The sequence below is a fragment of the Hippocampus bargibanti genome, linkage group LG02 (genome assembly GCF_051943395.1).
Source record: "Hippocampus bargibanti isolate YZ-2025 linkage group LG02, ASM5194339v1, whole genome shotgun sequence".
In the NCBI taxonomy this organism is placed as follows: Eukaryota; Metazoa; Chordata; class Actinopteri; order Syngnathiformes; family Syngnathidae; genus Hippocampus; species Hippocampus bargibanti.
In genome coordinates, this window is record NC_142735.1 from 36,956,203 (window position 1) to 36,981,740 (window position 25,538).

General features: G+C 42.0%; 1 protein-coding gene across 6 annotated transcripts in view; it reads left to right on the forward strand.

Moving 5' to 3' along the window:
* npm1b (nucleophosmin 1b) overlaps positions 1–25,538 on the forward strand; it is a 27,457-nt gene continuing 1,919 nt past the window's right edge. The window contains exons 1-11 of one of the 6 annotated variants that reach the window (XM_088991230.1): positions 1–80; positions 324–406; positions 1,303–1,422; positions 1,534–1,627; positions 2,545–2,636; positions 4,792–4,874; positions 4,969–5,023; positions 20,170–20,265; positions 20,352–20,426; positions 21,751–24,349; positions 24,425–24,562. In XM_088991230.1, the coding sequence (XP_088847356.1) occupies positions 32–80; positions 324–406; positions 1,303–1,422; positions 1,534–1,627; positions 2,545–2,636; positions 4,792–4,874; positions 4,969–5,023; positions 20,170–20,265; positions 20,352–20,426; positions 21,751–21,804 (801 nt within the window). In that variant the 5' untranslated portion in view covers positions 1–31 and the 3' untranslated portion in view covers positions 21,805–24,349; positions 24,425–24,562. Of the gene's footprint in view, positions 81–323; positions 407–1,302; positions 1,423–1,533; positions 1,628–2,544; positions 2,637–4,791; positions 4,875–4,968; positions 5,024–6,341; positions 7,057–20,169; positions 20,266–20,351; positions 20,427–21,750; positions 24,350–24,424; positions 24,563–25,538 lie in introns of those variants that run through there. The other 5 variants (XM_088991232.1, XM_088991231.1, XM_088991233.1 and 2 more) reach the window with 5 other exon arrangements.

Here is a 25,538-nt window from a genome sequence, read left to right on the forward strand (position 1 = left end):
GTCAAATCCCTCACCATCACACACAACAAATATGGAGGGCGCTAATTCAGATATGAACAGACCTCAAATGTATTTATTCGGTGAGCTCTTGCTTTCAACAAACTAAAAAACAATCAACTTTAGCATGTTTTGTATGACGCATATAATACGTTAACATAAAAGACGATGGTCGGTGAACAGGCTCATTTGACCGCTCCAGTTGTGATCTTTTGTTCGTGAGCCGGGGAATAAAGGACACGAAATGGCACATAGGCGTACCTCAAATGGGTCGATTTGCACTTTCCAGCCACGTGGAATTCTTGACGTGTCTTTTCTTATTCCAGGTTGTACCCTCAGATCAGACAAACGGGAGTACAAAGTTGATGTCGACGACGATGAAACGGAGCAACAGCTCTCACTCAAAGCCGTAAGACGTCCGTCCAGAAAAGCAATCGACTAAACAGTAGAAATGTGCAGTGTCAACAACGATATATAGAGAGGATGTGACAAAATAATTCAGCACACATTTTCCAATACCGTATTAATACGTCTGTTCTCATCGATACCGTATTAATGTGCATTAAAATAGCTTTCAAACGATGTATCCATTATTGTTCTATGACAAATAAGGAAGTGATGGAATTTTTAATTTGGGAAATATGAGGGGATTTTCTGCCTGTAATGACACAGTTAAAACAATTAAAATCTGTGACAAGTTCTTTATTACCTTTTAAACTATCAAAACTTTCCTAATTTACCATTGGACAGCTTTTGAAATTCTAAACAAGAACAGAAAACACAAGAAAAGATTCAAAATATAAATGAGCAAATATGAACGATCAAAGTTCATTAATAAAACGGTGCAAATTGTGAAATTAAAAAAACAACGTGACTCATCTCTGGAAAAGAGTCATTAATGTGTTTATGATTTACATTTCAAAGAGGTCACCAATCAATACCAATTGCTACGTTTTTGTTAGTCAGGATTTTACACTACAATACATAGTGATTTATACAGCGCTTTATCAACAGCTGAAGCTGTACCGAAGCTTTTAAGATGGACAGCGATCATATACAGAAAATAAAGCAATCACAGGGCCTTTTTGTCACATCTTGGGGTGTTATCGAAAGATCACAAAAACGTACTTATAATTGTTTAAATTTGACACTAAAAATGTTCATTGGTGAATAGCAAGCTGAAAACGCATCAGGAGTTGATTGCATGTCAAAAATCTCAAATTTTAATTCAAGCTAAAAATCCCAGTAGCCTGGCCGGCTTGTTTCTATCCTCTGAAAAGTGTTGTATGCTCTAAATGATGTCAGGCTTGCGTGGGAACCGAGGCTGAGGACAAATTCCACATGGTGGAGTTGGAGGCGCTCACTTACGACGGAATGGCCACCAAAGTACCCCTTGTGGTGCTGAAGCCATCTGTGCTACCTTCCGTGAGTCAAAGGAAATCAAACAAGTGGACATTTTCCACGCCTTTGTCTGCTTGAGTGCATGTCCCGCGACAGAAATGTCATTTGAATGTCTCTCCTCCCTCCCATCCCTAGATGAATTTAGGTGGATTTGAGATCACGCCGCCAGTTACTTTACGTCTCCTCTCAGGTTCCGGACCCGTACATATAAGTGGACAACATTTTGTCAGTGAGTCTTCACACACACAAGGATATGGGCCATATCCTTGTTCTTGGCCACGGATGGCCATTTTTCACCGCACTACTTTGAGCGGATTCCTGAACACACATATTGCAAAAATACCACTTTAAAATCAGTGCTCTTAATATATTGCATGTTTCAAAATACATTTCTCAATGTATGGACTTTATAGAACCTATATAGTCCATCAGCCCATCCCGACTGAAATAGTTTTATGAATACAATTTTTTATTATTATTATTATTATTATTATTATTATTATTAGCTATCTAATAGCTATCTAGCTAGCTTTCTATCTATTTGAGTTACTTCCGGGTTGAGTGAACGCTGGCGCGTATGGCTGCCGCTGCTCACCCACAGAAAAACTGATCCAGTGACTAAAGTGACCTTGAGAGTTTTGGAAGGTGCTTATAAAATAAATTTATTATTATTATTATTATTATTATTATTATTATTATTATTATTATTCTAAATTAAAAAAATGAGTTAATGATGTAATATCACCAATTAACACTAGATGGCAGAAATGTCATTCATTGCAGTGAATGGAAAAAAAATGGGAGATAAAAAAATAGCTGCTGTAAAGTCAAACGAAAATAAATAATGTGCTACAAAACACACAGTCATTCAATGTAGCGCACTTTCTGCACCGTCTTTGTTGCATGAAGCAGTTCGAGGGGAAAGAGGAGGAAAAAGATGGTCTCACATCTCCTGTCCCACGTCAATCCGCTTCAATTCCAAGCCGCAACATGCGCCCATGCCAATGTGGACTTTATTCTGAGTCTATTCGCCATGAAACTAAATTGTGATTGTTTTTAGGACCAATGAATACGGACTCTATAGAAAATGGAGGGGTAGTTGAAAATGTAAATGTGAATCTAAACTGACTTCTTTTATTTTGTAAGGTGTTCGCGATTTAGACAACGAAGAGGAAGAACACAACACCTCACCAGTGAAGCGTCCTGCTGGCCTGATGATGGAGAAAAACCTTTCAAAGGTAGCTCTCATATTTCTTTATTATTGTATGTTTTTTTTTTCTCCAATGGCCGCTCTGCTTTTAAGACTGACAAAAAGCAAAATACAGTGTCCCCTCGGCCTACCGACGCTTGAGCTCACCAACTTTTTCACCTTACGAACATTAAATTCGCAACAATATAGTCTTGGCTGGTGGACTAGTTTTCATCACCACCCCTTTCTTTGAGTGCGGGCATGGTTTGTTATCGAGTGGAGTACTTTTGCAATAATGGGACCGAAAAAGACCCCACCACAGGCCAGCGTTAAGCCTAAAAAGACATTAAAGAAAATTGCAATCGAGCAGAAGAAGGAGATCATGGAAAAAAAACAACGAGATGTGCGTTAGCGTCCCAGTACCATTGCGCTAAGTCGACCATTGCTACCATCCTTCAGAACAAGGAAGCTATGAAGGGTGTTTCTGTGTTGTCGAAGCAACGGTGTCAGGCGATAGAAGAGGTTGAACAACTTCTGTTGATTTGGATTAATGAAAAGCAGCTAGCAGGGGACAGTGTGAGTGAGGGTATTATCGCCAAGAAAGCACGGCAACTTCACTCGGATCTCATCAAGAGGCAACTACATCAACGACCATCACAAAGGTCAATAAAACCACTTTGATATACAGTACAGTTTGTTTCTTTCATGACAATACAATAAATAGCACATTTATTCTACATAAAATAAGGTATATTTTGTGTCGTTTTAAGGCTTATTTGGTAGAAAATGATGTTTTATGGGCACCTGGGAACGGATTATTCTCATTTTAATGGTTTCTTATGGGAAATAAATGCTTGGAAGATGACCTTTTTGCCTTACACTTTCTGGGAAGTTCGTCAGTTGAGGTATCGCTGTACTCGCATATCAATATTTGACTTCACCCAGTGATTTCCAAACACTGAGATGTGGTGGGAGAAGTGTGTTTCTTTATTTACCAGCGACCAGCATAAAAATAAATCCCTCTCGAGGGCATGAAGGTATTATTAACTTATGTACCCACCAATGATGACTCATATAGTGGAAGAAAACTTTCGTGTCTTGCTAAACGCTGCAAAGCTCATACTGGCTCACGACATTGCCGCTAAATGAGATGATCTCACGGTTGCATGTCACTAATACACAGTTTATGGGTTGTCCACAAAAAGATTTGCCATTGTTAATATGAATGGATTTTATATCTGTGATAAGACAAACAAAATGAATACGTGTGTCGTACAGGAGTGGTCCATCCATCGATGAGAAGGTTTCTTCAGCCTTTCAAGGTGTCGGACGTTTCGCCTCCTATCCAAGAGGCTTCGTCAGCGACCAGTCAGACTTTAGTTGGCCGACGAAGCCTCTTGGATAAGAAGCGAAACGTTGAAGAAACCTTCTCATCGATAAACAAAATGAATATTAGACTTTTTTTTGTTGCTACGATATTGGAAATGTGTATTCTTGCTTGTCACAATTAACTCGTTCACTGCTAGAAATATGCATAAATGTGTCCACTGCAGTGCCAGGGTTTTTGTCATTTTCACTCAAATTCCAGCACCTACAGATTATTGAGTTTTAGGACTACATAATAAAAAAAGTTAATTCCTGAATGATATGGGTCTGGTGTTATCTGAGCTTGAAATGACAGCCGCCTGGCTGTCCAAAATACAATCCAAAACATACATATTGGTTTATATAGCGCGTTAACATCAGCCGAAGCCGGATCAAAGCGCTAACATGGACAAAAGGGAAATGCTGCCCCCTTGTGGAAAAGAAAAGAACACGTCGTTGTCTTAAGTTCATCCTGTCTACTTGATATCTAATTTAAGACAGATTCTTTACTTACAGACAGGCGGAGGTATACGCCGAAACATGTCAGGTATTTGAACACCTACAATACACTGTCTGTAAGTGAAGAATCTGTTTTCAATTAGAAAATAACATGTCCAGAGGCCATGGCCAGCACTTTATCAACACCCAAACAAGAAAGAACAAATTGGGGAATGGCGCTCGACGTCCGATTTTCAGTTCACGAATACATTTGTGAATGGCAGTGAATGCGTTTATTGGTGCAAGGAGACATTCCTCATCCAATGACTGTAAATATTTGTGCCGTGCATTAAAGCATGTGCAAAACACTCATCGGTGTTTCCATGTTGTCATTTATGAAGCAGAAAAAGCTAAAAATGGACTCTGACGAAGACAGCGATGAGGAGGAGGAGGATGATGATGACGATGATGATGATGATGATGAGTATGTTTTTTTTTCCTCATCCCATTTATGATCACTTCATTGAGCAAGTTGATCCGTCTCAAGCTTTCCGTCATGATCTTTTCTGATTTTGTAGTGATGATGAAGATTGTGATGAAAATGACATCACGGCCCAGATGAGCGTGAGAAAAGTAAGGCTGCTTTCGTTTTTCAAGTGAATGATCATGATAGATTCCCTGCATTCTGCCATAAATCCGGACTACTTATACGCTTCATCTTACATTCATTTCAGCACTCTCGGGAACGTAGAAATATAAGGCGCACCTTCATCAATCAATGGCCTATTTTAAAATGATTTCCATGCATAGGGCGTACTGCGTTCGTTCGTTATAAGGGAGATCGATAAAATGGAAGCTACATAAGTTGCTGCACTTGCATTATGGATCCACTGGATGGAGCGGCACTAAAATAATGCAATACAATCGGGTTGATTTATATGGTGCTTTCATAACCCCTGCAGCTGTAACAAAGTGCTTTACAGAGCAGTTAAAATACATACTACGTACTTACGACCGCCAGACCCTGTTTTTTATTCTACGCCTGGCACTGCAACGCGCTAGCAGCCGGCAACACATGCTACAATTTTTGCCAGCCAGCATGTCACACACTTGCACAGCCATGCGTGACTACACTCAAGACAGTATAACATTTCTAAATGAACTGTACAGGAAACAGTTTTGTCGACATGTCGACAAAAATCGATCATATGAAATATAAAATGATAAAAACAACACAAAAAGGTAAGCATAACCTGTATAAATGAACTGTACAGTAAACAGTTTTGAATACATTACAGGTACAGTTATACAGTAATACAAATTGATAATACGAAATGCTAAAAATGACACTAAAAGTGACCACGTTTATCAAAGAAATGTAAACAGATTGGTATATAATAGTATTCAATGGAACAGATTAACATCATGTACTATCCTGTCGTGTAAACGTCACGTGAGTTGGCCATTTTGAATGGGTTTCGACATACGACCATTTTGTCGGAACGGAACCCAGTCATGACTTGGATGTTATCTGTGTTTTGGACAGCCTCCTTATTTCAAGCTCAGATAACTCCAGACCCATAAAATTTAGGAATTAACCTTTTTTTTCTGATGAAAGAAAGTAGCCAGTAAAGTTTCTTACACTGCATTGAATGTTTATGTAGTCCTAAAACACAATCAATATTCTGTGGGTCCTGGAATTTGATTGACAATTTGAAACTTTGATTTAACAATCAAATTGACAAAAACCCTGGCACTAGAGTTGAGACATTTTTGCACATCTTCTGGCAGTAAATGAGTGAAGTCGTTTTATATTATGGTCATCCCAAAATGTTAAATAACATTTACTGTACTTAGCTCAAAGCGATCCACTTGGTGTCAGCAGAGGCACAAACTTGCTTCTACTTGAAATCCTTGTTCCTTTTTTCCAACCTCATTCAAACTCCCACAGACTGTTTTTGTCCTGTGGCATTTGCCTCCAGCTCCGCCCACCAATCCTGCACTCGCTGACCGGCTAGCTTTTTTTTCTTCTTCCCGCCACCACCTTAAGAGGCAAAAAAAACATGGAGTTTTTTCATCCCGTGCAGCCACCTGTTCTCACTGAGTAAAACACAGGTTTGGTGCGGCGTGATGGTGGGATGACTCCTCTGTAATCTACGCCATTCTCACAGTCTCACCTGCAGGACGACACCATTTCAGTTGCTTGCATTCTTTTTACACACAGAAAATGGCTGTCAGGACATGCAACAGAACCGCTCCAAAGTGGAACAATGATTGATTGCTAAGGTATTCAATTAGTACTTACAAATGGGAAGCATATGTTTTTGTTTTAATGGGTGAACCCATTTACGCCCAGCCTGTTCATATGAATACAGATACATGCGTTTAATAAAGACATCAAAATAAAATCAAAACAGAGTAGAGTGATACCTCTGTTTACAAACTTAATTGGTTCCCAAAAAGTGTGTCTTAGGTGAAAAGTTTGTCTGCCAAACATTTGTTTCCCATAAGAAGCCATTAAAATGACAATAATCAGTTCCCAGGTCCCCATTAAACATAATTTTCGACAAAATAAGCCTTGAAACTACAGAAAATACATTTTTTTTTCTGTCTCATACATGTGAAATTGTATTGTAATGAAAGGAATAAACTGGACTGTATAATAAATTCGATTTTATCTACTTTTGTGATGGTGCTTGATGTAGTTGCCTCTTGATGATATCCGAGTGAAGTTGCCTTCTTTCTCGGCGATAATACCCTCACTCACAAAGTCCCCTGCTAGCTGCTTGACTTTGGCTGTGTATTTTTTTTCCGAGATCCCCAAATTGTTGCACTTTGCAGGCTCGACTCTATCTATACAGTGATACCTCGGTTTACGAACCCCTTGGCTTACGAACTTTTCGGTTTACGAACGTTACATTTATGAAAATGTTACCTTGGCATACAAACTATTTTTCAGGATACACACAAAGCGCCACAACGAGATATGTGTCATTCGCGAACGAGCCCGTTCTCCTAACTAGAAAATGATGGCCGACTGTTTTGTCCTCTATTCCCCGCCCCCAGTCTTCGGTTAAAGCCACGTGATAGGTCAAGAACGCAGCAGTGAGGGGGGTGGGGTTTGCAGATAGAGAGAGAGTGAGGTCGTTCTCCCAAAAACAAAATGGCGTCTTCGGTTCAAGCCGCGTGATTGGTCAAGAACGCAGCAGTGAGGGGGTGGGGGGTTAAACATTAAAGAGACAGGCAGACGACAGAGTGAGAAAATGGATAGAAAAGAGTGAAATTTGGACTGGTTTCAACTTTGATAGTGCAAAGGCAGAGTGTAGACTGGCTGGTTAAAATATCCCATCAATCAGGCTCCACAAATAATCCGCACAAGCCATCTACACTTGATGAAAAAAAGCCATCAACCCAGCTAAACAGAACACAATTGATGAGGAACAAGGTAAAATGATAGCAGAGTAAGCAGGTCCAAGGGATCATTCGTCAAGATGGTGAAAGACGAAGGCTACGTTCCTCATCGAGTGTTTAATGCTGATGAAAGCGGCCACTCCATTCCATCAAACCATCAACGACCATCACAGAGGTCAATAAAACCACTTTGTTATACCGTGCAGGTTATTTCTTTAATTATAATACCATAGCACACTTATGATACATAAAATAAGGTATCTTTTGTGTAGTTTTAAGGCTTAGAAAAGTAGAAAATGATGTTTTATGGGGACCTGGGAAGGGATTATTCTCATTTGAATGGTTTGCTATGGGAAATTAATTTTTGGGATCCACACTTTTTGCCTTACACACTCTGTCTGGGAACCCAATAAGTTTGTAAGCTGTACTTTTTTGTTGTTGTTTGTCGTTGCAAGCCAACATATCTCTGTCCCTCTGTCATCCCATTGTTCCGAAGATTGTTTTGTTCTCGTCTGTCGTGCCACTTGAGCCGTGCACCTGGCCTTCGCCTTTCAACGTGTTTTGCGCAATCCCTCGCGTGTGCGTATCAGCCCAATTTGTCCGCGTGCTTTCTTTCCCCTTTGCTTTGACCAAAGAGAAATCGTGCCAGGGCGAGAGATGAAAGGCTGGCAGATGCGCATACCTGCGACATGAGCGGCCGGCCATCTTGGCCTGGGGGATGAATGACAGCTGAGGGCCGGCGTCTGTCACCTGTTGATTTCTTCTCTTGTCTCCTCCTTCCTTCATGACCACAGCCCATTTCTTCACACCGCTTGTCCACGACAGCATAGACAGCACTTGGAAGATAGATACAAGTCAATGAAACACGTATCCTGATGGGTCAAATATCAATAAGACGTACGTATATCATGAAAATATTGATATTTTTCAATCGCAGAATGAATTAATCCCTACAAAAGATATTTGAAAAGCGTTCGTTTCATGGTCAGTTTTACTGAAAAAGTTCCTTGATTTGATGACTGGAGCCTTAAAGGGCAACCGACGTCATTTTTTTGTTTTTTAACTGACATCAGAAAAACGTTTGATAGCATCTAAAATACCCAAAACACGCAGTCTGATATTTTTAGTCAAATGCAAAACACCAATAAAAATGACTTCAAGTGACCAAAATCTGTAAAAACTTGAGCTGCGAATTGGGCATTTTCAGAAAGTCCCGCCCCCAGTTCATGACGTCACGCCAAGATGGCTTGCCTTGCTGGAGAATCAAAACAATGGCTTCAGATTGGGAGAAGATGCTTTCTTGTTACTCACCCAGTTATGAATATGATTCAAATAGTTCTGAAGAGGAAAGCATATGTTTGCCATCGATTAAAGAAGTCCTTCCGTGTCATTTTGAGGCATCTGGACTGCAATGTAACGTCCCACAAAAGAGGCAGAAAAATGGTGACCAGCTCCTGTGAGGAATGAATCAGACCGTTTCCACAGGCTGATACATTCCTTGCATGGACTCCCTCTGCTGGCGGCTTTTGGATGTAACACAAGGGTTAAAAAAAAAACAGTAGAGCAAAATACTTTGACGTGATGGAAATGGCGGTCCTTTTCTGACATCACGCGAGGACTCGTCACCAACTCAAAAACAAGACTTCCTGAATGTTCAGCGCAAGTCTTAAAACGTAACATATAGCTACATGCGGTGGAGTCCTATTAAAATACGCCCAGTCGAAGTCATTTGAAGCCATTTTACAAATTATGGACACAACTTGTCCGGAGACGTCGGTTGTCCTTTAAAGGACAACCGACACCACTTTTTTGTTTCCTAACTGACATCAGAAAAACGTTTTATAGCATCTAAAATAGCCAAAACACGCAGGATGATATGTTTAGTCAAATGCAAAACACCAATAAAAATGACTTCAAGTGTCTAAAAACAATTCGGAAGTGGCCAGTTTCAGAAGGTCCCGCCCCCTTGTTCATGGTGTCACGCCAAGACATCTTGCCTTGCTCGAGAATCTAAACAATGGCTTCAGATTCGGAAAAGATACTTTCTTGTTAGTCATCCAGTTATGAGTATGATTCAAATAGTTCTGAAGAGGAAAGCATACATGTTTGCAATCGATTTAAGGAGTCCTCCCATATCAATTCGAGCCGTCAATGACAGCAATGTAGCAACGAGAAAATGGACAAGATAGTGCCCAAGCTCCGTTGGAAATGGGCTGATTTGTGTCAACTAGTATCAAATAGTAGTCTTGATGCAACACACAACAATTCACCATCGCGTTATTGATGTAGTTTTCCTTCTAATTTCGCCATTAACACAAAGTTTTCAGACCAGACAAAGTACCCAAAATGCATTGTGTGTGGCTTTCTCGGTCAGGGGCGTTCCTGACATGACGTCACGTCAGGAATCGTCACCAACTCGAAAACAAGACTTCCTGAATATTCAGCGCCAGTCTTAATAGGTAAAATATAGCTTTAATATGCGGTGGAATCTTGGTCAAATACGCTCAGTAGAAGTCATTTGAAGTGATTTTCCAAATGATGGACACAACTTGTCTGGGGCGTCGGTTGTCCTTTAAAATGTACACGTTCGGCCAGAATGGGTGACTCAAAACATTTATTTTATTTCTTAACTCATTCACTGCCAGTCATAAATCAAAATAGATCGAATAGTAAAAGTGAAAAAGTGTAAAAAATCTCAATAGAGTTCCTTAATCGCAACAAATTAATTAACTCATTCACTACCATCCCCGCATTTATTCCGGAATTGGCGCCATTCTCAAATGTGCTTGGGTGCTGATGAAGCGCTGGCCATGACCTCTGGCATTTTTTTTCTTTTCCACAAGGGGGCAGCATTTTCCTTTTTTTCCATGTTAGCACTATGTTCCAGCTTCAGCGCTGTATAAAGCAATATGTATGTACAGTCCCTGACAAAAGTCTTGTCGCTTATCCAATTTGTAGGAACAACCAATAATGACTTGACTTGCAGTTGATCTCTTGAATCACAAACGGCTCATACAAGAAAGCATCTTTTACTGAATCTGAAGCCATTGTTTAGATTCTGGAGCAAGGCAAGACGTCTTGGCGTGACACCATGAACAAGGGGGCGGGACCTTCTGAAACTGGCCATTTCCGGGGTCATTTTGAAGTCGTTTTCGGACACTTGAAGTCATTTTTATTGGTGTTTTGCGTTGGACTAAAAATATCAGCCTGCGTGTTTTGGGTATTTTAGATGCTATAAAACGTTTTTCTGACGTCAGTTAGGAAACAGAAAAGTGATGTCGGTTGTCCTTTAAGGTACAGCAGATAATTCTGTGGACGCACGTACCGATGCTAAACGTAGCACTACGTTAAGTTACACGAACGTGAAAAGATTTTGGCTGCGTTTGAATGTTTTTGAGTGAACCGCGCCTTCATTTCCCTCATCAATAATTGAAAGTTGACAGGTGTGTTGTCATGACTGAAGGCTTTTGCACGCTTCTCATCTCGTCATGTTGAAAAACGTCTGGTAAATGCCATCACTTCCATCTTTCCCAGAGGTATGGCTTCAGGAAATGACACGCATAATGCTCTTGTAGTCGTTATGTCAACACGGGCAATTACACTCGCAACCCTGCTCCGAGGCAAGTCAAAGGCTTGCTTGCTCAGGAAATGTGGCTTATTAGATAATCGCGCAGGTGAAGGCTATCAATAGAAATGGAATTGTGGAAGCCCTCCGGCATGGAGGGAAGATAGCTCAGGTGCTGATTTATGGGAAGTTGCACTCGTTGCGGTTTTCGCTCCATTTTTTCTTCCTTTTTGAAGAATTCTCAATTCGTCCTTCATGAAAGCGGCCATTCCATCAACCACCATCACAAAGGTCAATAAAACCACTTTATTATACAGTACAGTTCATTTATTTCATTACAATACCATCGCACATTTATTTGACATCAAATAAGGTATGATGATCAAACCCTCGGGGTTCGCTGAGTCGGTCTCAGGGGTTCGGTGGATCCTCCACCCCTCAGTCTAGACTGCAGTTAGTAGGCACAGTCATTGGACGAAGGGTTCGGTGAACGAGCATAAGAAACTGGTGGGGTTCGGTGCCTCCGACAAGATTAAGAACCACTAGTATAGTTGCACTGAGTTCATACTGTCTACACTTTGACAAAGGCGGAAGTATACGCCAAAACATGTCAGGTAATTGAACACCCAAAATACACCGTCTGAAAGACAAGAATCTGATTCTGAAAATAAAATAAGGTATATTTAGTGACGTTTTTAAGGCTTAGAAAATGCCGCCGTTTTATGGGGACAGATTATTCTCATTTTAATGGTTTCCTATTGGAAATTAATTTTTGGGATACACACTTTTCGCCTTACACGCTCTGTCTGGGAACCAATTAAGTTTGTAAGCCAAGGTATCACTGTAGTTTCAATTCCCGAATAAATTTGTGAATGGCAGCAAATAAGTTAATGAACACAAATGGATGCCATCTTGATATTCTTTGTCAACAGATTTCCGTTTCCAAATCAGTTTGTCCTTCCTTGTGCAGTCGAATGTGATAATCGCATTGTCGTGACCTCTACCCGATGCCACATTTCTCCGTATGGTGGAATGTCTCGGGCGGTTGCCTCTCAAAGGGCCGAATCTTAAACTCTGCCTCTCTCTTAAGAAAACACACCTGACCTCTAAAATGGTTTCCTGGGGCAAGGTTTTGAAAGCGGTGACCCCGTGTCTCGACCTCGCCGTCTTGGGTTGCAGCCACCTTTTGATGCCCCCCCCCCCCCCCAACCGGCCACACGGCAACGCCGAGGGAATACAAATTGGCCGTCTTCTCCACATGTTTGGCGTAGCGTTTGATCAAATGGCTTTGACAAGAACAAAGATAAGGCGCTTGGCCACAAAGACAAACCACCCGGGCCAATTGCTGCCTTATCTGACCTCTTGGAAAGCTTGCGATTAGTGTGAAAGACTCAGAACAGGAACAGGACTCCCCGGGTGACGGAAACCAGGCAGGAACTTCACAACGGCAGTGGCGAGACACTTTGGCCCACTTGTTGACAAATTTGACTTTGACACCTGTGCTATAGATCTCTCTATAGCGAGCTGGCCACATATTTAACTATCTATAGCTAGCTACAGATCTATCTATCTATAGCTAGCTAGTTAGCTATAGATCAGAGGTGTCAAAGTCATTTTTTGCCGCGGGCCACATTGTAGTTTTGGTTTCCTCTCGAGGGCCGTTATGAATTTAGGGAAGCCATTAGAATGTTTCATCCCCTCCACATATTACATCATTACAACATTATAGCTGTAGAGCGCACAGGTGGATCAATAACTGGTTTTCAAATCTGAAGTCAAGAATAATGACTGTTATTGTGGTTTCCATCCAAAAATATGACATTTTGGTGAGGATTTCAGCAAGCGTCATGAAATTTCACAAGTTTGATTTGCTTTCGCGGGCCGAAAAAAAGGATGCGGCGGGCCGCATTTGGCCCCCGGGCCTCGACTTTGACACCTGTGCGTTCGATCGACGGCGTATCGAACCAATTCCTTCTCTGAACATTCGGCAAGCCCTCTCGCGGACCAACTTTAAAACCCGTCTCAAAACTCACTTGTACTCTTCGACTCAGCATGATTCTTCTGACTTGATCTTGGTTTGACTCACCGGTGCTTTCTACTATTGTTGTGACTGTTTTATTTCCTGTATTTGATAGTTGTCCATGTTAACACATTTACTGCCATTCTTGAATTGATTCGGGAATTGAAAATATGACGTAGGGTGCCATCCTCAAATTTGTTGTTTGGCTTTTAGTTTTTCTTCTCTGACAATGTGTTTCCCCTTCCGTAAGGGGGCAGAATTTGCCTTTTGTCCATGTTAGCGCTTTTTTCCAGCTTCAGCTGTTGTTCAAGTGTTATATCAACCAATATGCATGTATTGCATTGTATTTTGGACAGCTGCCCCCTTTTCAATCTCTTATAACTCCAGAATCAGAATCATCTTTATTGCCAAGTATGTAGAACACACAAGGAATTTGTTTCCGGTCGAACACGCTGCACTAGTATCATCATCAAAAAAATTGCAAAGAGGCACTATACAGTTCCATTTGGGCTACCGTTCAAAGAGTTAATGGTTGTTTAAATGTCTGTGACTTAAGTATTAGCTCTTTTTTTCTAATGAAAGAAGAGAGTCTCAGGTTTCTTACGCTGCATTGAATGTTTATGTCGTTCTAATACTCACGATTATGTGGGACCTTTGAATTCAAGTGACAATGATAAAAACCCTCTCGCTGGAGTGGACACATTTTTGCAGATCGTCTGGCAGTCAATGAGTTAAAACCCGTCTCAAAACTCACTTGTCCTCTTTGCCATTCGACTCAGCATGATTACGACTTGATCTTGGCTTTACTCCCTGGTTCTTTCTACTATCTTTGTGACTATTTTATTTCTCACGTAGGATAGTTGTCCATGTTAAGCACTTTGTTCCAGCTCCAGCTGTTGTTAAAGCGCTATATAAACCAATATGGATTGTATTGTATTCTCATCGGGTGAGGGAATGAACAGGTGGCGTGGCGTCACTGTGCTGTGAAAAACGCCAGTGTCCATTTTTGTCCGTAAAAATGAAAATGGAAAATGGTCCATGTTTCAGTGTTGAATTTGGGATGATACCATAGCATCATACTTTTGAAAGGCCCTTTTTCTTTTCAAATCCTCTGGCAATTTGCCGCCAATAGCGTCCAGGCATTTTGAATTTGTGGCCCGTTTCTGTCGCCTCTCTGGTCGCGGCCAACAAGTGTTCCCTCTTGACAAGCTCTTCACACCCTTGGCTTCCTGGACACACCTTCTCCCAATTGCTCTCATTAGCGGCGTTTGATGTCTGGCGCAGCTTTGCGCTTCCAGATGCCCCCGAGGAACGAGGAAGAGGGCGCGGATGTCTGTTTTTTCCTCTCCTAAACGCAGGTGACTGCTCATTAGATTGCCTCGTCAGATCTGCTGCCAGTACTGCAGTTGTCACCTCTCTTGCGTAACCCGGGCTTGTCATGAGAATCAACAAAGTCGCGCCGATCCCGACTCCATTTATCTTTGCAGCTGCTTTTCCTTAGATTGATGACTTTGGAGAAGTTATGCAGACGTCAGAGTTGTAAAGTTGTTAACCACTTTGCTCAGACTTATCCCCAAAGGATGAGTCATTATTTCGAGCAGCTGATTGACATGTGTTAAAACAGGTGCCTATCTGGATAGCATTAAGTGGAAGGATTTGTTTTCGTTTTTTTTTTTTTTTTTTTTTTTTTTTTTAAATATGGGTATGACTCGTCAGATTGGAACTAACGAAACTTCAAAACAGACCAAGCCACGGAGTGACACACATGACTCTGTATCCAGAAACATTGCATGACCTCATGATGACAGAAGGACGAGTCCACGCCTGCACGGCAAGCGGCAATTTCTTCAAACGGATCTCTTTTTCGGGACTCCGAAGCTTCATGCCACAGTTACTCTGCACACCCAAACGTGTTCAACAAAGTAGATACGCTGATACCTCAGCTTACAAACTTGATTGGTTCCCAGAAAGTGTGTGTCAGGTGAAAAGTTTGTCAACATTTCCCATGAGAAACCATTAAAATGACAATAATCTGTTCACAGGTCCCCAGATAACATATTTATCTACTAAATAAGCCTACACAAAATCTTCTTCTTTTCCTTTCGGCTTTTCCCTTCAAGGGGTCGTCGCCACAGCAAATCAGTGTCCTCCAAAATATACCTTAATTATGTATAATAAATGTGCTATTGGATTGTAATTAAACTAGTCCGCCAGCCACCGTGGCGCCGTGCGGTTTTGTTCGTCTGCCGAAAACTAGTTTGTCGGCCGAGACTATATGCTTGCTATGCAAATTTAATGTTTGTGAGCTAAAGCGTTCGTAAGCTGAGGTATCAGTGCATGGGCACGGATGAGAGTGAAATTCATTCGCTTTTTCCAGTCTAGAATTAATCCTTTTGGGGACAATGGACGGCTCAGCATGTTAGCAGGTGACGGGGTGACAGTTTGGGCCGTTCATGTCACTCCTAGGCCTTCAGTAGTGTGAATCAATCCACTAGAGGGTACCGTTGGCCAGGAAATAGCTTGTGACTTGAAGAAACTTAAGAGAAACTGACATTAAACTGTGCGAATTTTGACTATAATGGTGTATATTCATGATAACCTCATAAAATTGCAATGTTGTTTGCCATTTTTGCTAGCTTGGAGCTGTCCAACCTTTCTTAATGCTGTCCATTTTTTTTCTTGAAAAGTCCGTCTTGAAAATGGCTTTGACAGGATATATGCAAAGCAATCCATTTCTTCTCCTCCTTCAGCCATTGTGGGTTGAAAAAAAAACGCTATTAAATCAGCACAATATATTGGCTAATGCAGCTACAGATACAGTGTGCTACCTCTTGCCATTATGCTCTTGTCACTAGCGGCTTGTGATCAGAGCAGTTTTTGCAAACTATGCTTGGCTAGTAACTGGAGCAACAGTTTGCTGGACATATTTGATGCTCCGTGGCCTGCAGAACCGATTGTGACGGCGTTCAGGTAGATTTCTGACCCTGGTAACAAATAATGGCTGAAATGTGATTGGATGATGGATTAAATACAAAAACGCTCATCTGGAAGCAGCACAATAGTGGAAAAGCATGTAAGGAAACGGAAACACAATTTGGAATTATTCAATAAGAATTCATGGGCAAAATAGAATTAACATCAGTCCGTGATTCAGATATTTTGAGGCCAGCAGAGAAGGCTTTGCAGGCCTTGACGGTCCGCCACTGCTGTAACCTGATAACACAATAAGATGTCCAATGGAGTAAGCGCTGTGTCTGCAATGGCTTTATTTCCATTGGAAACTCGAGTTGGAAATCAGAAGAACCTCCGAGCGGTGTCCAGCCACGGGTCGTATTCTGTCTTCGCAGCGATGGAATCCCGCCTTTGCCTCTTGCTTTGGTTGCTTTTAGCATCGCATTTGCAAAGGATTGTGGGCCGTGAACAAGCTCACAGCTCGATTAAGAGAGCCGAGGTTGACTTAACACGCTACTTAGCGGTGATTGTGGTTACTCGGTCACGTTGAACCAGATCTTTTCAAGACGTTGCGGATTTGCGCAGCGCTCATCGTGGAGGAACTCCCCAAACGCCATCCCTCCCCCCTCAGGCAAGCTGGAGGAGCAAAGGTGTTGCAAAAACATGTGTTTGCTTTGGATTGAAGACTGTCGACAGATTGCGTCAAATGAGAGTGTGCTTGTGATTAAGTTCCATGTCTTGTGGCATCTGTAATCAGCGTCTGGGCCAGATTTGAAAAAGCTGGTGTGTTTATCAGCTGTTTCAGGTCCACAGCTGGCCTGCGGAGAACTGCCCGTAAAGACTAAATGGAGTGGATTTGGCTGGCCAGCAGCCAGCAACATGTGTGCTCTTTTTCTTTTTATTTCCACCTTTTGATGTGCACCGTAAAACACGGTACTCGCGGACATGGGGACAGATGACAGCTTAAAAAAGAAAACATGGACTAATCTTAAAAGTATAACTACGAATCATACTCCAGGTTTCCAACAGTGTCAAATTATCTATCTGTCTTGAGTCTCAAAACAGAGACATTGCTTTTCTTGGACAAATGACGTGACAGTTTTGACATCGTTTTACTCCATAACGTTCAAATTGTAAAGAGCAATACATTGAGGAGACTAAACAAATTCTCAAAAAAAGACTTAATCAACATGGCAGGGATAATACTAGTGGGCCTCAATTGGCGGCAAATATGCACCTAAAAACTAGCAACCACTCATTTGACGACAATGAAGTTAAAATCTTAGCGAAAGAAAAGAGATGCTTTGAAAGGGGAGTCAAAGAAGCTATTTTTAAAAACCAGCAAAACCCTTCACTACATCGCCATGCTGGGGTGAGGTGATACCAGAGCATATGGGGCAATCAAGCCAGTCATAAACCATAATGAGGACAATAGAAGTAATCAGTGTAGCCTCAGGGAATAGTCCTCCGCTACCCCCAACTTTAGAGCAGGGACCTATCAGGGCAGATATATATATATATATATATATATATATATATATATATATATATATATATATATATATATATATATATATATATATATATATACAGTAAAGTCTCGTTATATCGATATTCAAGGGAGTCCGAAAAAATATCGATATAACCGGGACTATCGATATATCCGACCCTGTTTGCATGTAATTTTCTCCGTGCGTGCATAGAAATAGTATCGATATAACCGGAAATATCGATATATCCGATATCGATATAACGAGACTTTACTGTATATATATATATATATATATATATATATATATATATATATATATATATATATATATATATATATATATATCCTGTTGGATGAGAAGCAAAACGTCCGATACCTTGAAAGAAGTCCAGCTGACGGCTGAAGAAGAAAGCTTTTCATAACGTTCAGAGCAACCAAGATCTGACATCTGTGTTTCTCTTTCAAGCACCTGTTGCTCTCTTGCACACTTTGATCAAATTCAGTCTACTTGTCCACATGCTGTCAAGTGGGATGAGAATGAAATCAGGTGTTTGCTCTCTTAGATTTGGCTGCGATAATGACAGAAAAAATGTCTTGGACCGAGTCAGACGGCACCATTGAAGCCAATCAGGCAGAGTTTTCTTCTCAAGCAAAGTCCAATCGCACTTTGTAGCACTTATATACTTTCTGAGTTGCATGCAACTCAACGCAATAGTCACTCTGTATATTATTTCAACTCAGGTGTGAAACATTTGAGATTTGTTCCCCTTACAAGTTCCAACATTTCGAACAACCCTGCCAGCTAAAATGTAGCTCAAAAGTAGCTGGTGACTAAAATGAGTTTGACACCCCAGTTTCAAAATCAGAACTAGAATCGTCTGCAAGAATCCAAACAAGGGCATGGAAAATCCCTCCGCACCCTGCCCACCACCTTTTCCAGCGACTCCCCTCAGGCAGGCGCTACCGACCCATAATAGCAAACGTGCCACACTCGAGAACAGACCACATCCGCACTCGAAGAAAGGGCTGACGAAAACTCGTCGGCCAGCCACCGTGGGTGGAGCCGCGTGGTTTGGTTCGCCCGCCGAAAACTAGTTTGTCAGCCAAGATTCTATTCTGTCGAATTTAATGTTCTTGGTGAGCTGAAGCGTTGGTAAGCTGAGCTCTGCGACCTTGATCTCACTCATACCTTCGTGCCGCTTCCCAACTCGACACCAGCAGAAAGTCAAAGACAGCTAGAAGGAGCCTTCCATGAGCCTCTTCTTGTTTCTTTCAAACATGTCTCTGGCTATCGATGAAACCCTGCAATTTCTTTGGATTCCACACTGCCGTTACATGTAGGGACAAGCTCCTTGGCTTGTGTAACATCGACGAGGCCACTCGCGCGTGTGTGTGAGTGTTACGTTCAGACACAGTCTGGACGCACTTGTCGGACTGCGACTGCCGCAGTCTTGCGTTTCTCCTCATTGTGTCTATGAGATCACCAAAGATTCAAGGTATTGAATGGAAAAGAAAGGCATCTCTTCAAAAGAAGAAAAAAAGACACGTGTCGCCTGTTGGCACGTGTCTTTCATTTCTGCCGATTTGCCATTCATGGAAATTTCATCAAGTGGAACGAGCGAGGCTCGCCTCGCCAGTCCTAATTTGTACCTGATGTATGAAAAACAAGACGTTGTCGTCCCTTGTCATTCTTTTATCTCTGTCCAGCCGCTCACTCGTGCCAAGGTTGTAAACACGGTCCAGACTAAATAGGTCACCATCGGGGCCGACGCTTTCCCCACGCGACGCTCGCAATGTCAATCCGTCGCCCCTCAATCCATTTTACAGACGCTCCCTGGCTCGCGAGCATTACAGATACGAAAATTGCTACATACGGACCTTTTTGCGGGTACGGTATGTCGAAAAATGTTTGGACAGAGAAGCCGTAACTTCAACTTTGTTTTGCGCGCCTTTTTCCAGCCGAGCCGGCTTGCGATTGGCCGCGTCGAGGATGTGGGCGTGGAGGAAATGCCTCTTCGCGCTTGACTCTCCAGGAGGACGCGATGCATAACAGAAAGTCGTGGCTGCTTCAGTAATGGCTTTCCTACTGTTAGAGCGTCTGTGTTTTCTACTTTCCCGTTCAGTTTTTGACTTCAACTTGGGTTCCATACGAAATGTAGCACTGAAGGCTTGCTCGTACGCGGCATCGGCCGCTCAGATGGTATTCATTCAAGTCGTATCAAAGTAAAGAAGAAATATGAGTTGAATCTGTCATCTTTTGAATCTCCAGCCCTGGAAATCTCCATTTGACACCCCGATCCGCCTGTCTTATCTGGACAATGTCTTTTTCTTCTTTCCAGGCACCTGTTCCAGGAAGAGACAAAGCGCAGGCCGGCCCGTCTAAGGCTCCGTCTTTGGCCGAGATAAAGAGCAAGTTGTCGACGGCGGCCAAAGAGGTATACGGGCCCGCCGCTTGCCTTTTTTCTTCATTGCGTCGCATGGCTGACCGACTCTGTGATTGACCGTCTCGTTCTGGCACCAGGGGAGACCGCTGCCCAAGACGGAGCACAAGTTTGAGAACTTTGTCAAGAGTTCCTTTAAAATCGCAGACAAAAAAGTAAGTGACTGCATTTATTTGAAGGTGATTCAGGTCCCTCTGCGTCAACATTGGTAGCTGGCAGTCTTACTGGGGCTCTTGCCAATTGCACCTTCAAGAGCTCTTTGGCTTCACTTTCAACCTCAACAGCTCTTTGCCATGATGGATTCATAAGGAATGCGCCATTGTTCTTCACACGATTGACATACGTTATGCTCTCACACACACACACACACACACACACACACGTCTCTCCAGGACTCGGTGTTCTCATTGAATTCTATCCGTTTTGTGTGAGTCCGTCGTCCGTGTTGATTAGGCGGAATGGGAGTAGACCTGCCAAGCCCCTTTCCCGGTGATTTAGTGGACTTGCGTGTCTTTTGCAGCCTTAATGAAGGGACGGACGGTATGCGGATGGTACCAGTCTCACCTTCACATTCAAGGCCTTCTTCCAGAAGGCTCCGTCAAGGAAATAAATCTTTCCACGGCTTTCTTGGCATTTTAGTGGGGTAAAAAAAAAAAAAAAACAACAACAACAACAACACAGGGTTTCCTTTTATTTTGGTGATGTACAAAATGAATCACTCAAAGAAGCTTCTAAGACTTCTGCAGTCATGTGTCTGGACATGTATTATTTACGGCTTTTGAAATTGCTACGTTTTAGCGTTGTTATTCTTTAGAGAAAGAAAAAAAAGACATTGTCGCTTTGAGGGCTTTCCCATAGCCAAAAGACTCCCAAATACATAATCCCGCCCCCTTCCCTCCCAAATAATACCTCATAATAATAATAATACATTTCATTTATGAGCACCTTTCAAAACTCTCAAGGTCACTTTACAGTCACAGGATACAGTCGCTAATAGATAGCTACCTCGCCAGCTTAGATTTTTTCTGCGGGTGAGAAGCGGCAGCCACATGCGCCAGCGTTCACTCAGCCCGGAATTATTCAAATAGATAGAAAGCTAACTAGCTAGTTAATAGATAGCTAATAGCTAGCCATCTAGCTAGCTATATAGCTAATAGTGGGCTAGCTAGATATCTAGCGAACCAGCTTGATAGCTAATAGATAGCAAATAAAGTGTTAGCTAGCTAGCTAGCTAGATAGCTGAATAGCTCGATAAATAAAGAGAATTGAAGAGAGGAAACTTTTCACACACGCACCAGGGTTATGTCAATATCCACGGTGGGTGGGAACAAATATTTTTGGGCCACTTGACTGCCTGCCGGAAATTGCAAATAATATTGTGTTCAAATGGTGTTGAAAATGTTTGCGGCCGTTTTGCGCCTCCAATTGCAACCATCTTGTTTGTCTCACTCTCCAATGTTTCTTCCGTGTCTACCGCAGGTGGTCAAGGACCTGTGGGGCTTTTTGACCACGCTGAAGATGGAGAAGAAGTAGACCGCGGCGCGCTTAAGACGCCTTCTTCTCTTCTTTTTTTATTCATCGGGTGATTTAAAGGCACACTCAGCAATTTTTCTTCCTTAGCCTGCTTTTCCATCTCGACGCCGCTCGTAGCGTACAACTCATCTCTCTCTCTCTCTCGCTATTAGAATTGCAGAGGAGACATTTACATGTCACAGCAGCAAAGTGACAAAAGTAAGAAGAAAGGAAACGAAGAAGTCAAAAAAGAAATTACAGGAGGTGCTGTAAATGCAGCCGCTCTTGCGCACCGTCAAAACTTGCAAAGTCAAAAGTACAACAACAAATCGAAAGAGCAAATAATGTGACATAACACAAAAGACACAGACAGTCGCTCAATCTTAGGTGCTTTCTGCACCCTCTTTGTTGTATGAAGCAGTTTAGATGAAAGAAGTGTCCTTTTCACCAGTGAATCAGGGACGTGATGGTGAAATGTGCACGTCTGCTATAAGCTAAATGTTGAAAAAAAGCCCAACACGAAGCAGTAGCATCCATTGACGAAAGGAGACTGCCTCACATCTCCTGTACGATCCGCTTCAATTCCAAGCCGCGACCCGTCCACATACGCCTCAGCGCTCTGCACTGACACTCCTTCCTTCTCATTGCGGGCCCCTCAAGCCACCTTTTTTCAAGCCCTAACCTGAATATCATGTGAAAGTCTCTTTTTTGCCAACTAGTTGAAGGTGTTGACAAAGGGTTGTAAATGCCGCAACGGTAGCGCTAAAAGGCAAAGCACCTGCAGATGTCCCCTTTACTACATTCAGGTGCTGCGAGATGTTTAATTGCAGCCATGCTGAGATCGGCATCTCACTTTTGCTCACGACGGACTGCACGACCTCCGCATTTTCACAACCCGGCCGGCCACATCCTTGTGATCATGCGCTAAGAAAGAAATATTGCCCAATGTGCCTTTAAAGGTCTTTTACCCCAAACTTAAATGCAGGAAAGTCTCGCTATATCGATATTCTCGGGAGTTAGAAAAAATGTCGATCTAACCGTACTGTCGATATATCCGATCCTGCGCCGAACTGCATTAACAAAAGCCGCCACAAGAGGGCATCCAAGCGCCATATAAGAAACGGAGCTGGCCATTTCGTGCCTCTTTTTTTGGGGGGTGAGAGATGTTCCCCCAATGTTGCCTCAAAATGGCACGTATAATTCTTTAATCCATTGCAAACACGTATGCTTTCCTCTTCAGAACTGTTCATATTCATAAGTGGATGTGTCCCAAGAAAGCATATTATCCGAATGTGAAGCCATTGTTTGGATTCACAAGCAAGCAATGCAAGACTCTTGTCTTGGCGTGAAGTCATTTTTATTGGTGGTTTGCATTTGAATAAAAAGTGACATCGCTTGTCCTTTAATACACAGTATGGAATGTACGATAATTTTCAAAATCACGCTTCAGTAGACAAAACAAGAAACATTGTTGCATTGATATACAGTACAGTGGGCATGTACATAACACTGCAACAGGGAAACTGCAACGCTTACATCTTACTGTATTATGTATACAATTTAAAAAAGTCATCGATCTTCTTCTTCTTCCCATTTTTACCTTTTAACACAAACACTTCAATCTCGTCTGCTGCACACGAGCTGGCGTCTGAAAATGGAAATGGCGTCCGCTACACGGGAGCTGCTCACGTAACAAACTCACGTGACCAAATCACGTGACCAAGTCGACCAATGGCGCGACCGATGGCGTGTATCGATATAAACATAGCAAAATGGCCGGCGGGAGATGAAAAAGAGCACCGTAGTAACCGGATTATCGTAAAAACCACCAATCGTACTAAACGGAACTAATTATACATAAAAAGACTAGAAATGAAAATAGTGTCGTAATAAGCAGTATTATCAATCTAAACGAGATCGATATAACGAGACTTTACTGTACGTTTTCTGTGAATGACTTCTTTTTGTTGTTTGACATTTTTTTCTACATGCTTGTACAGTTTTTTGTTTGCTTTTGGGTCGCTGTGGCGGCAAAGTTTCAGTTTTGTGCGGGAATAAAGTCCATGAAGTTCACAAAAAGGTTTTCTTAATAGAAAAAAAACCCACATTGGGCAAGAATACTTTCATATATCTCAAACTTTTTTCATGTGTCGACCTCGATCACTATGCTTTTTCCTCAATAATACAATAAATATTGATTTTTTTATATTGAAATATAGATAGCTGAATCGCTTATACAGTGATACCTCAGCTTACGAACACTTTAGCTCATGAACTTTTCGCCTCACAAACGTTAAATTCGCGAGCATATAATCTTGGCTGACAAACTAGTTTTTGGTGGACGAACCAAACCGCACGGCCAAACAGCACCACGGTGGCTGGCGAGCTAGTTTTCGTCACCCCCTGTCTTTGAGTGCAGACGTGGTTTGTTATCGAGTGGAGTACTTTTGCTATTTTGGGACGGAAAAAGACCCCACCACAGGCTCGTGTGAAGCCGAAGAGGACACAAAAGTAAAAGAAATGCCGGTCCAGCAGAAGAAGGACATCATCGAAAAACACCAACAAGGTGATGCTTTTTGTGACTGAGCATCCCAGTCGACCATTGCTACGTGTGGCTAATTGTGTTTCTGTGTTGTCTCAGGCAATAGAAGAGGTTGATTTGGATGAAGAAAAAGCAGCCTGCAGGGGGCGGTGTGAATGAGGGTATTATCACCGAGAAAGCACAGCAACTTCACTGGGATATCATCAAGAGGCAACTACATCAAGCATCATCACAAAGGTCAATCAAATCACTTTATTGTTTCTTTCGTGACAATCCAATAGCACATTTATTATACACAAAATAAGGTCTATTTGCTGGAGTTTTAAGGATTATATCGTAGAAAATGATGTTTTATGGAGACCTGGGAACAGATTATTCTCATTTTAATGTTTTTTTATGGGAAATGAATGTTTGGCAGAGGAACTTTTCACATTACACACACTTTCTGGGAACCAAATAAGTTCAGAAGCTGAGGTATCACTACATTTACATTTCTGCTTCAAAATCATGTTGATTTTTCCTGTGGTGAATGACTTGAGACATGGCGATGTTGATAAGGTTTTACAATCGTTAATATTGAACGGGTTTAACGGCGACAATTATTGATCCACGTCGGTTTTTTTGAGCAAGAGGAAGAATCAATTCACACCACAGGAAATTGCTCAGGATCCTTCTTTTGCAACCATAATATCAGTGAAGCTCTATAAAACGAACACAGCTGTGTTTACCTCCCCCCCCCAAAAAAAAAAAAAAACACATCATTAGCGCTTGAGCTCCATTTACAAGTTGCAAGTTGTTTACTTTAATGGACCTGCTAACGGGAGAATCCAATGATTAAGCGGCCTGTTTTTTGTCCAGTTTACTACCGCATGATCATCAGGTGTTCATCAAAGAATGACACAAGTCCAAAAAAAGACAAGAATTAAATAAAATGATGTCAGAAAATACGACAGGCGCCGTAAAGGTTTCTTGGCGGCTACAAGTGCGCTAGCAATCTGCGCTTATGAAGTGTTTCTGGAGCCGTATATCTGTGACACGGCAAATGTTGCCATCCTGAACGATTCGCCTCAATCCGTACGTACTGGACGTGGACGTCACCCGATCGATTACGAATGGCAGCCTTATGGTCATCGATCATTTGTATCCAAATGTACGAGTCTAAAGTGACTGCTTAGCGTCGTAGCTTTTATCAGCTGAACTCATTCACCAATGT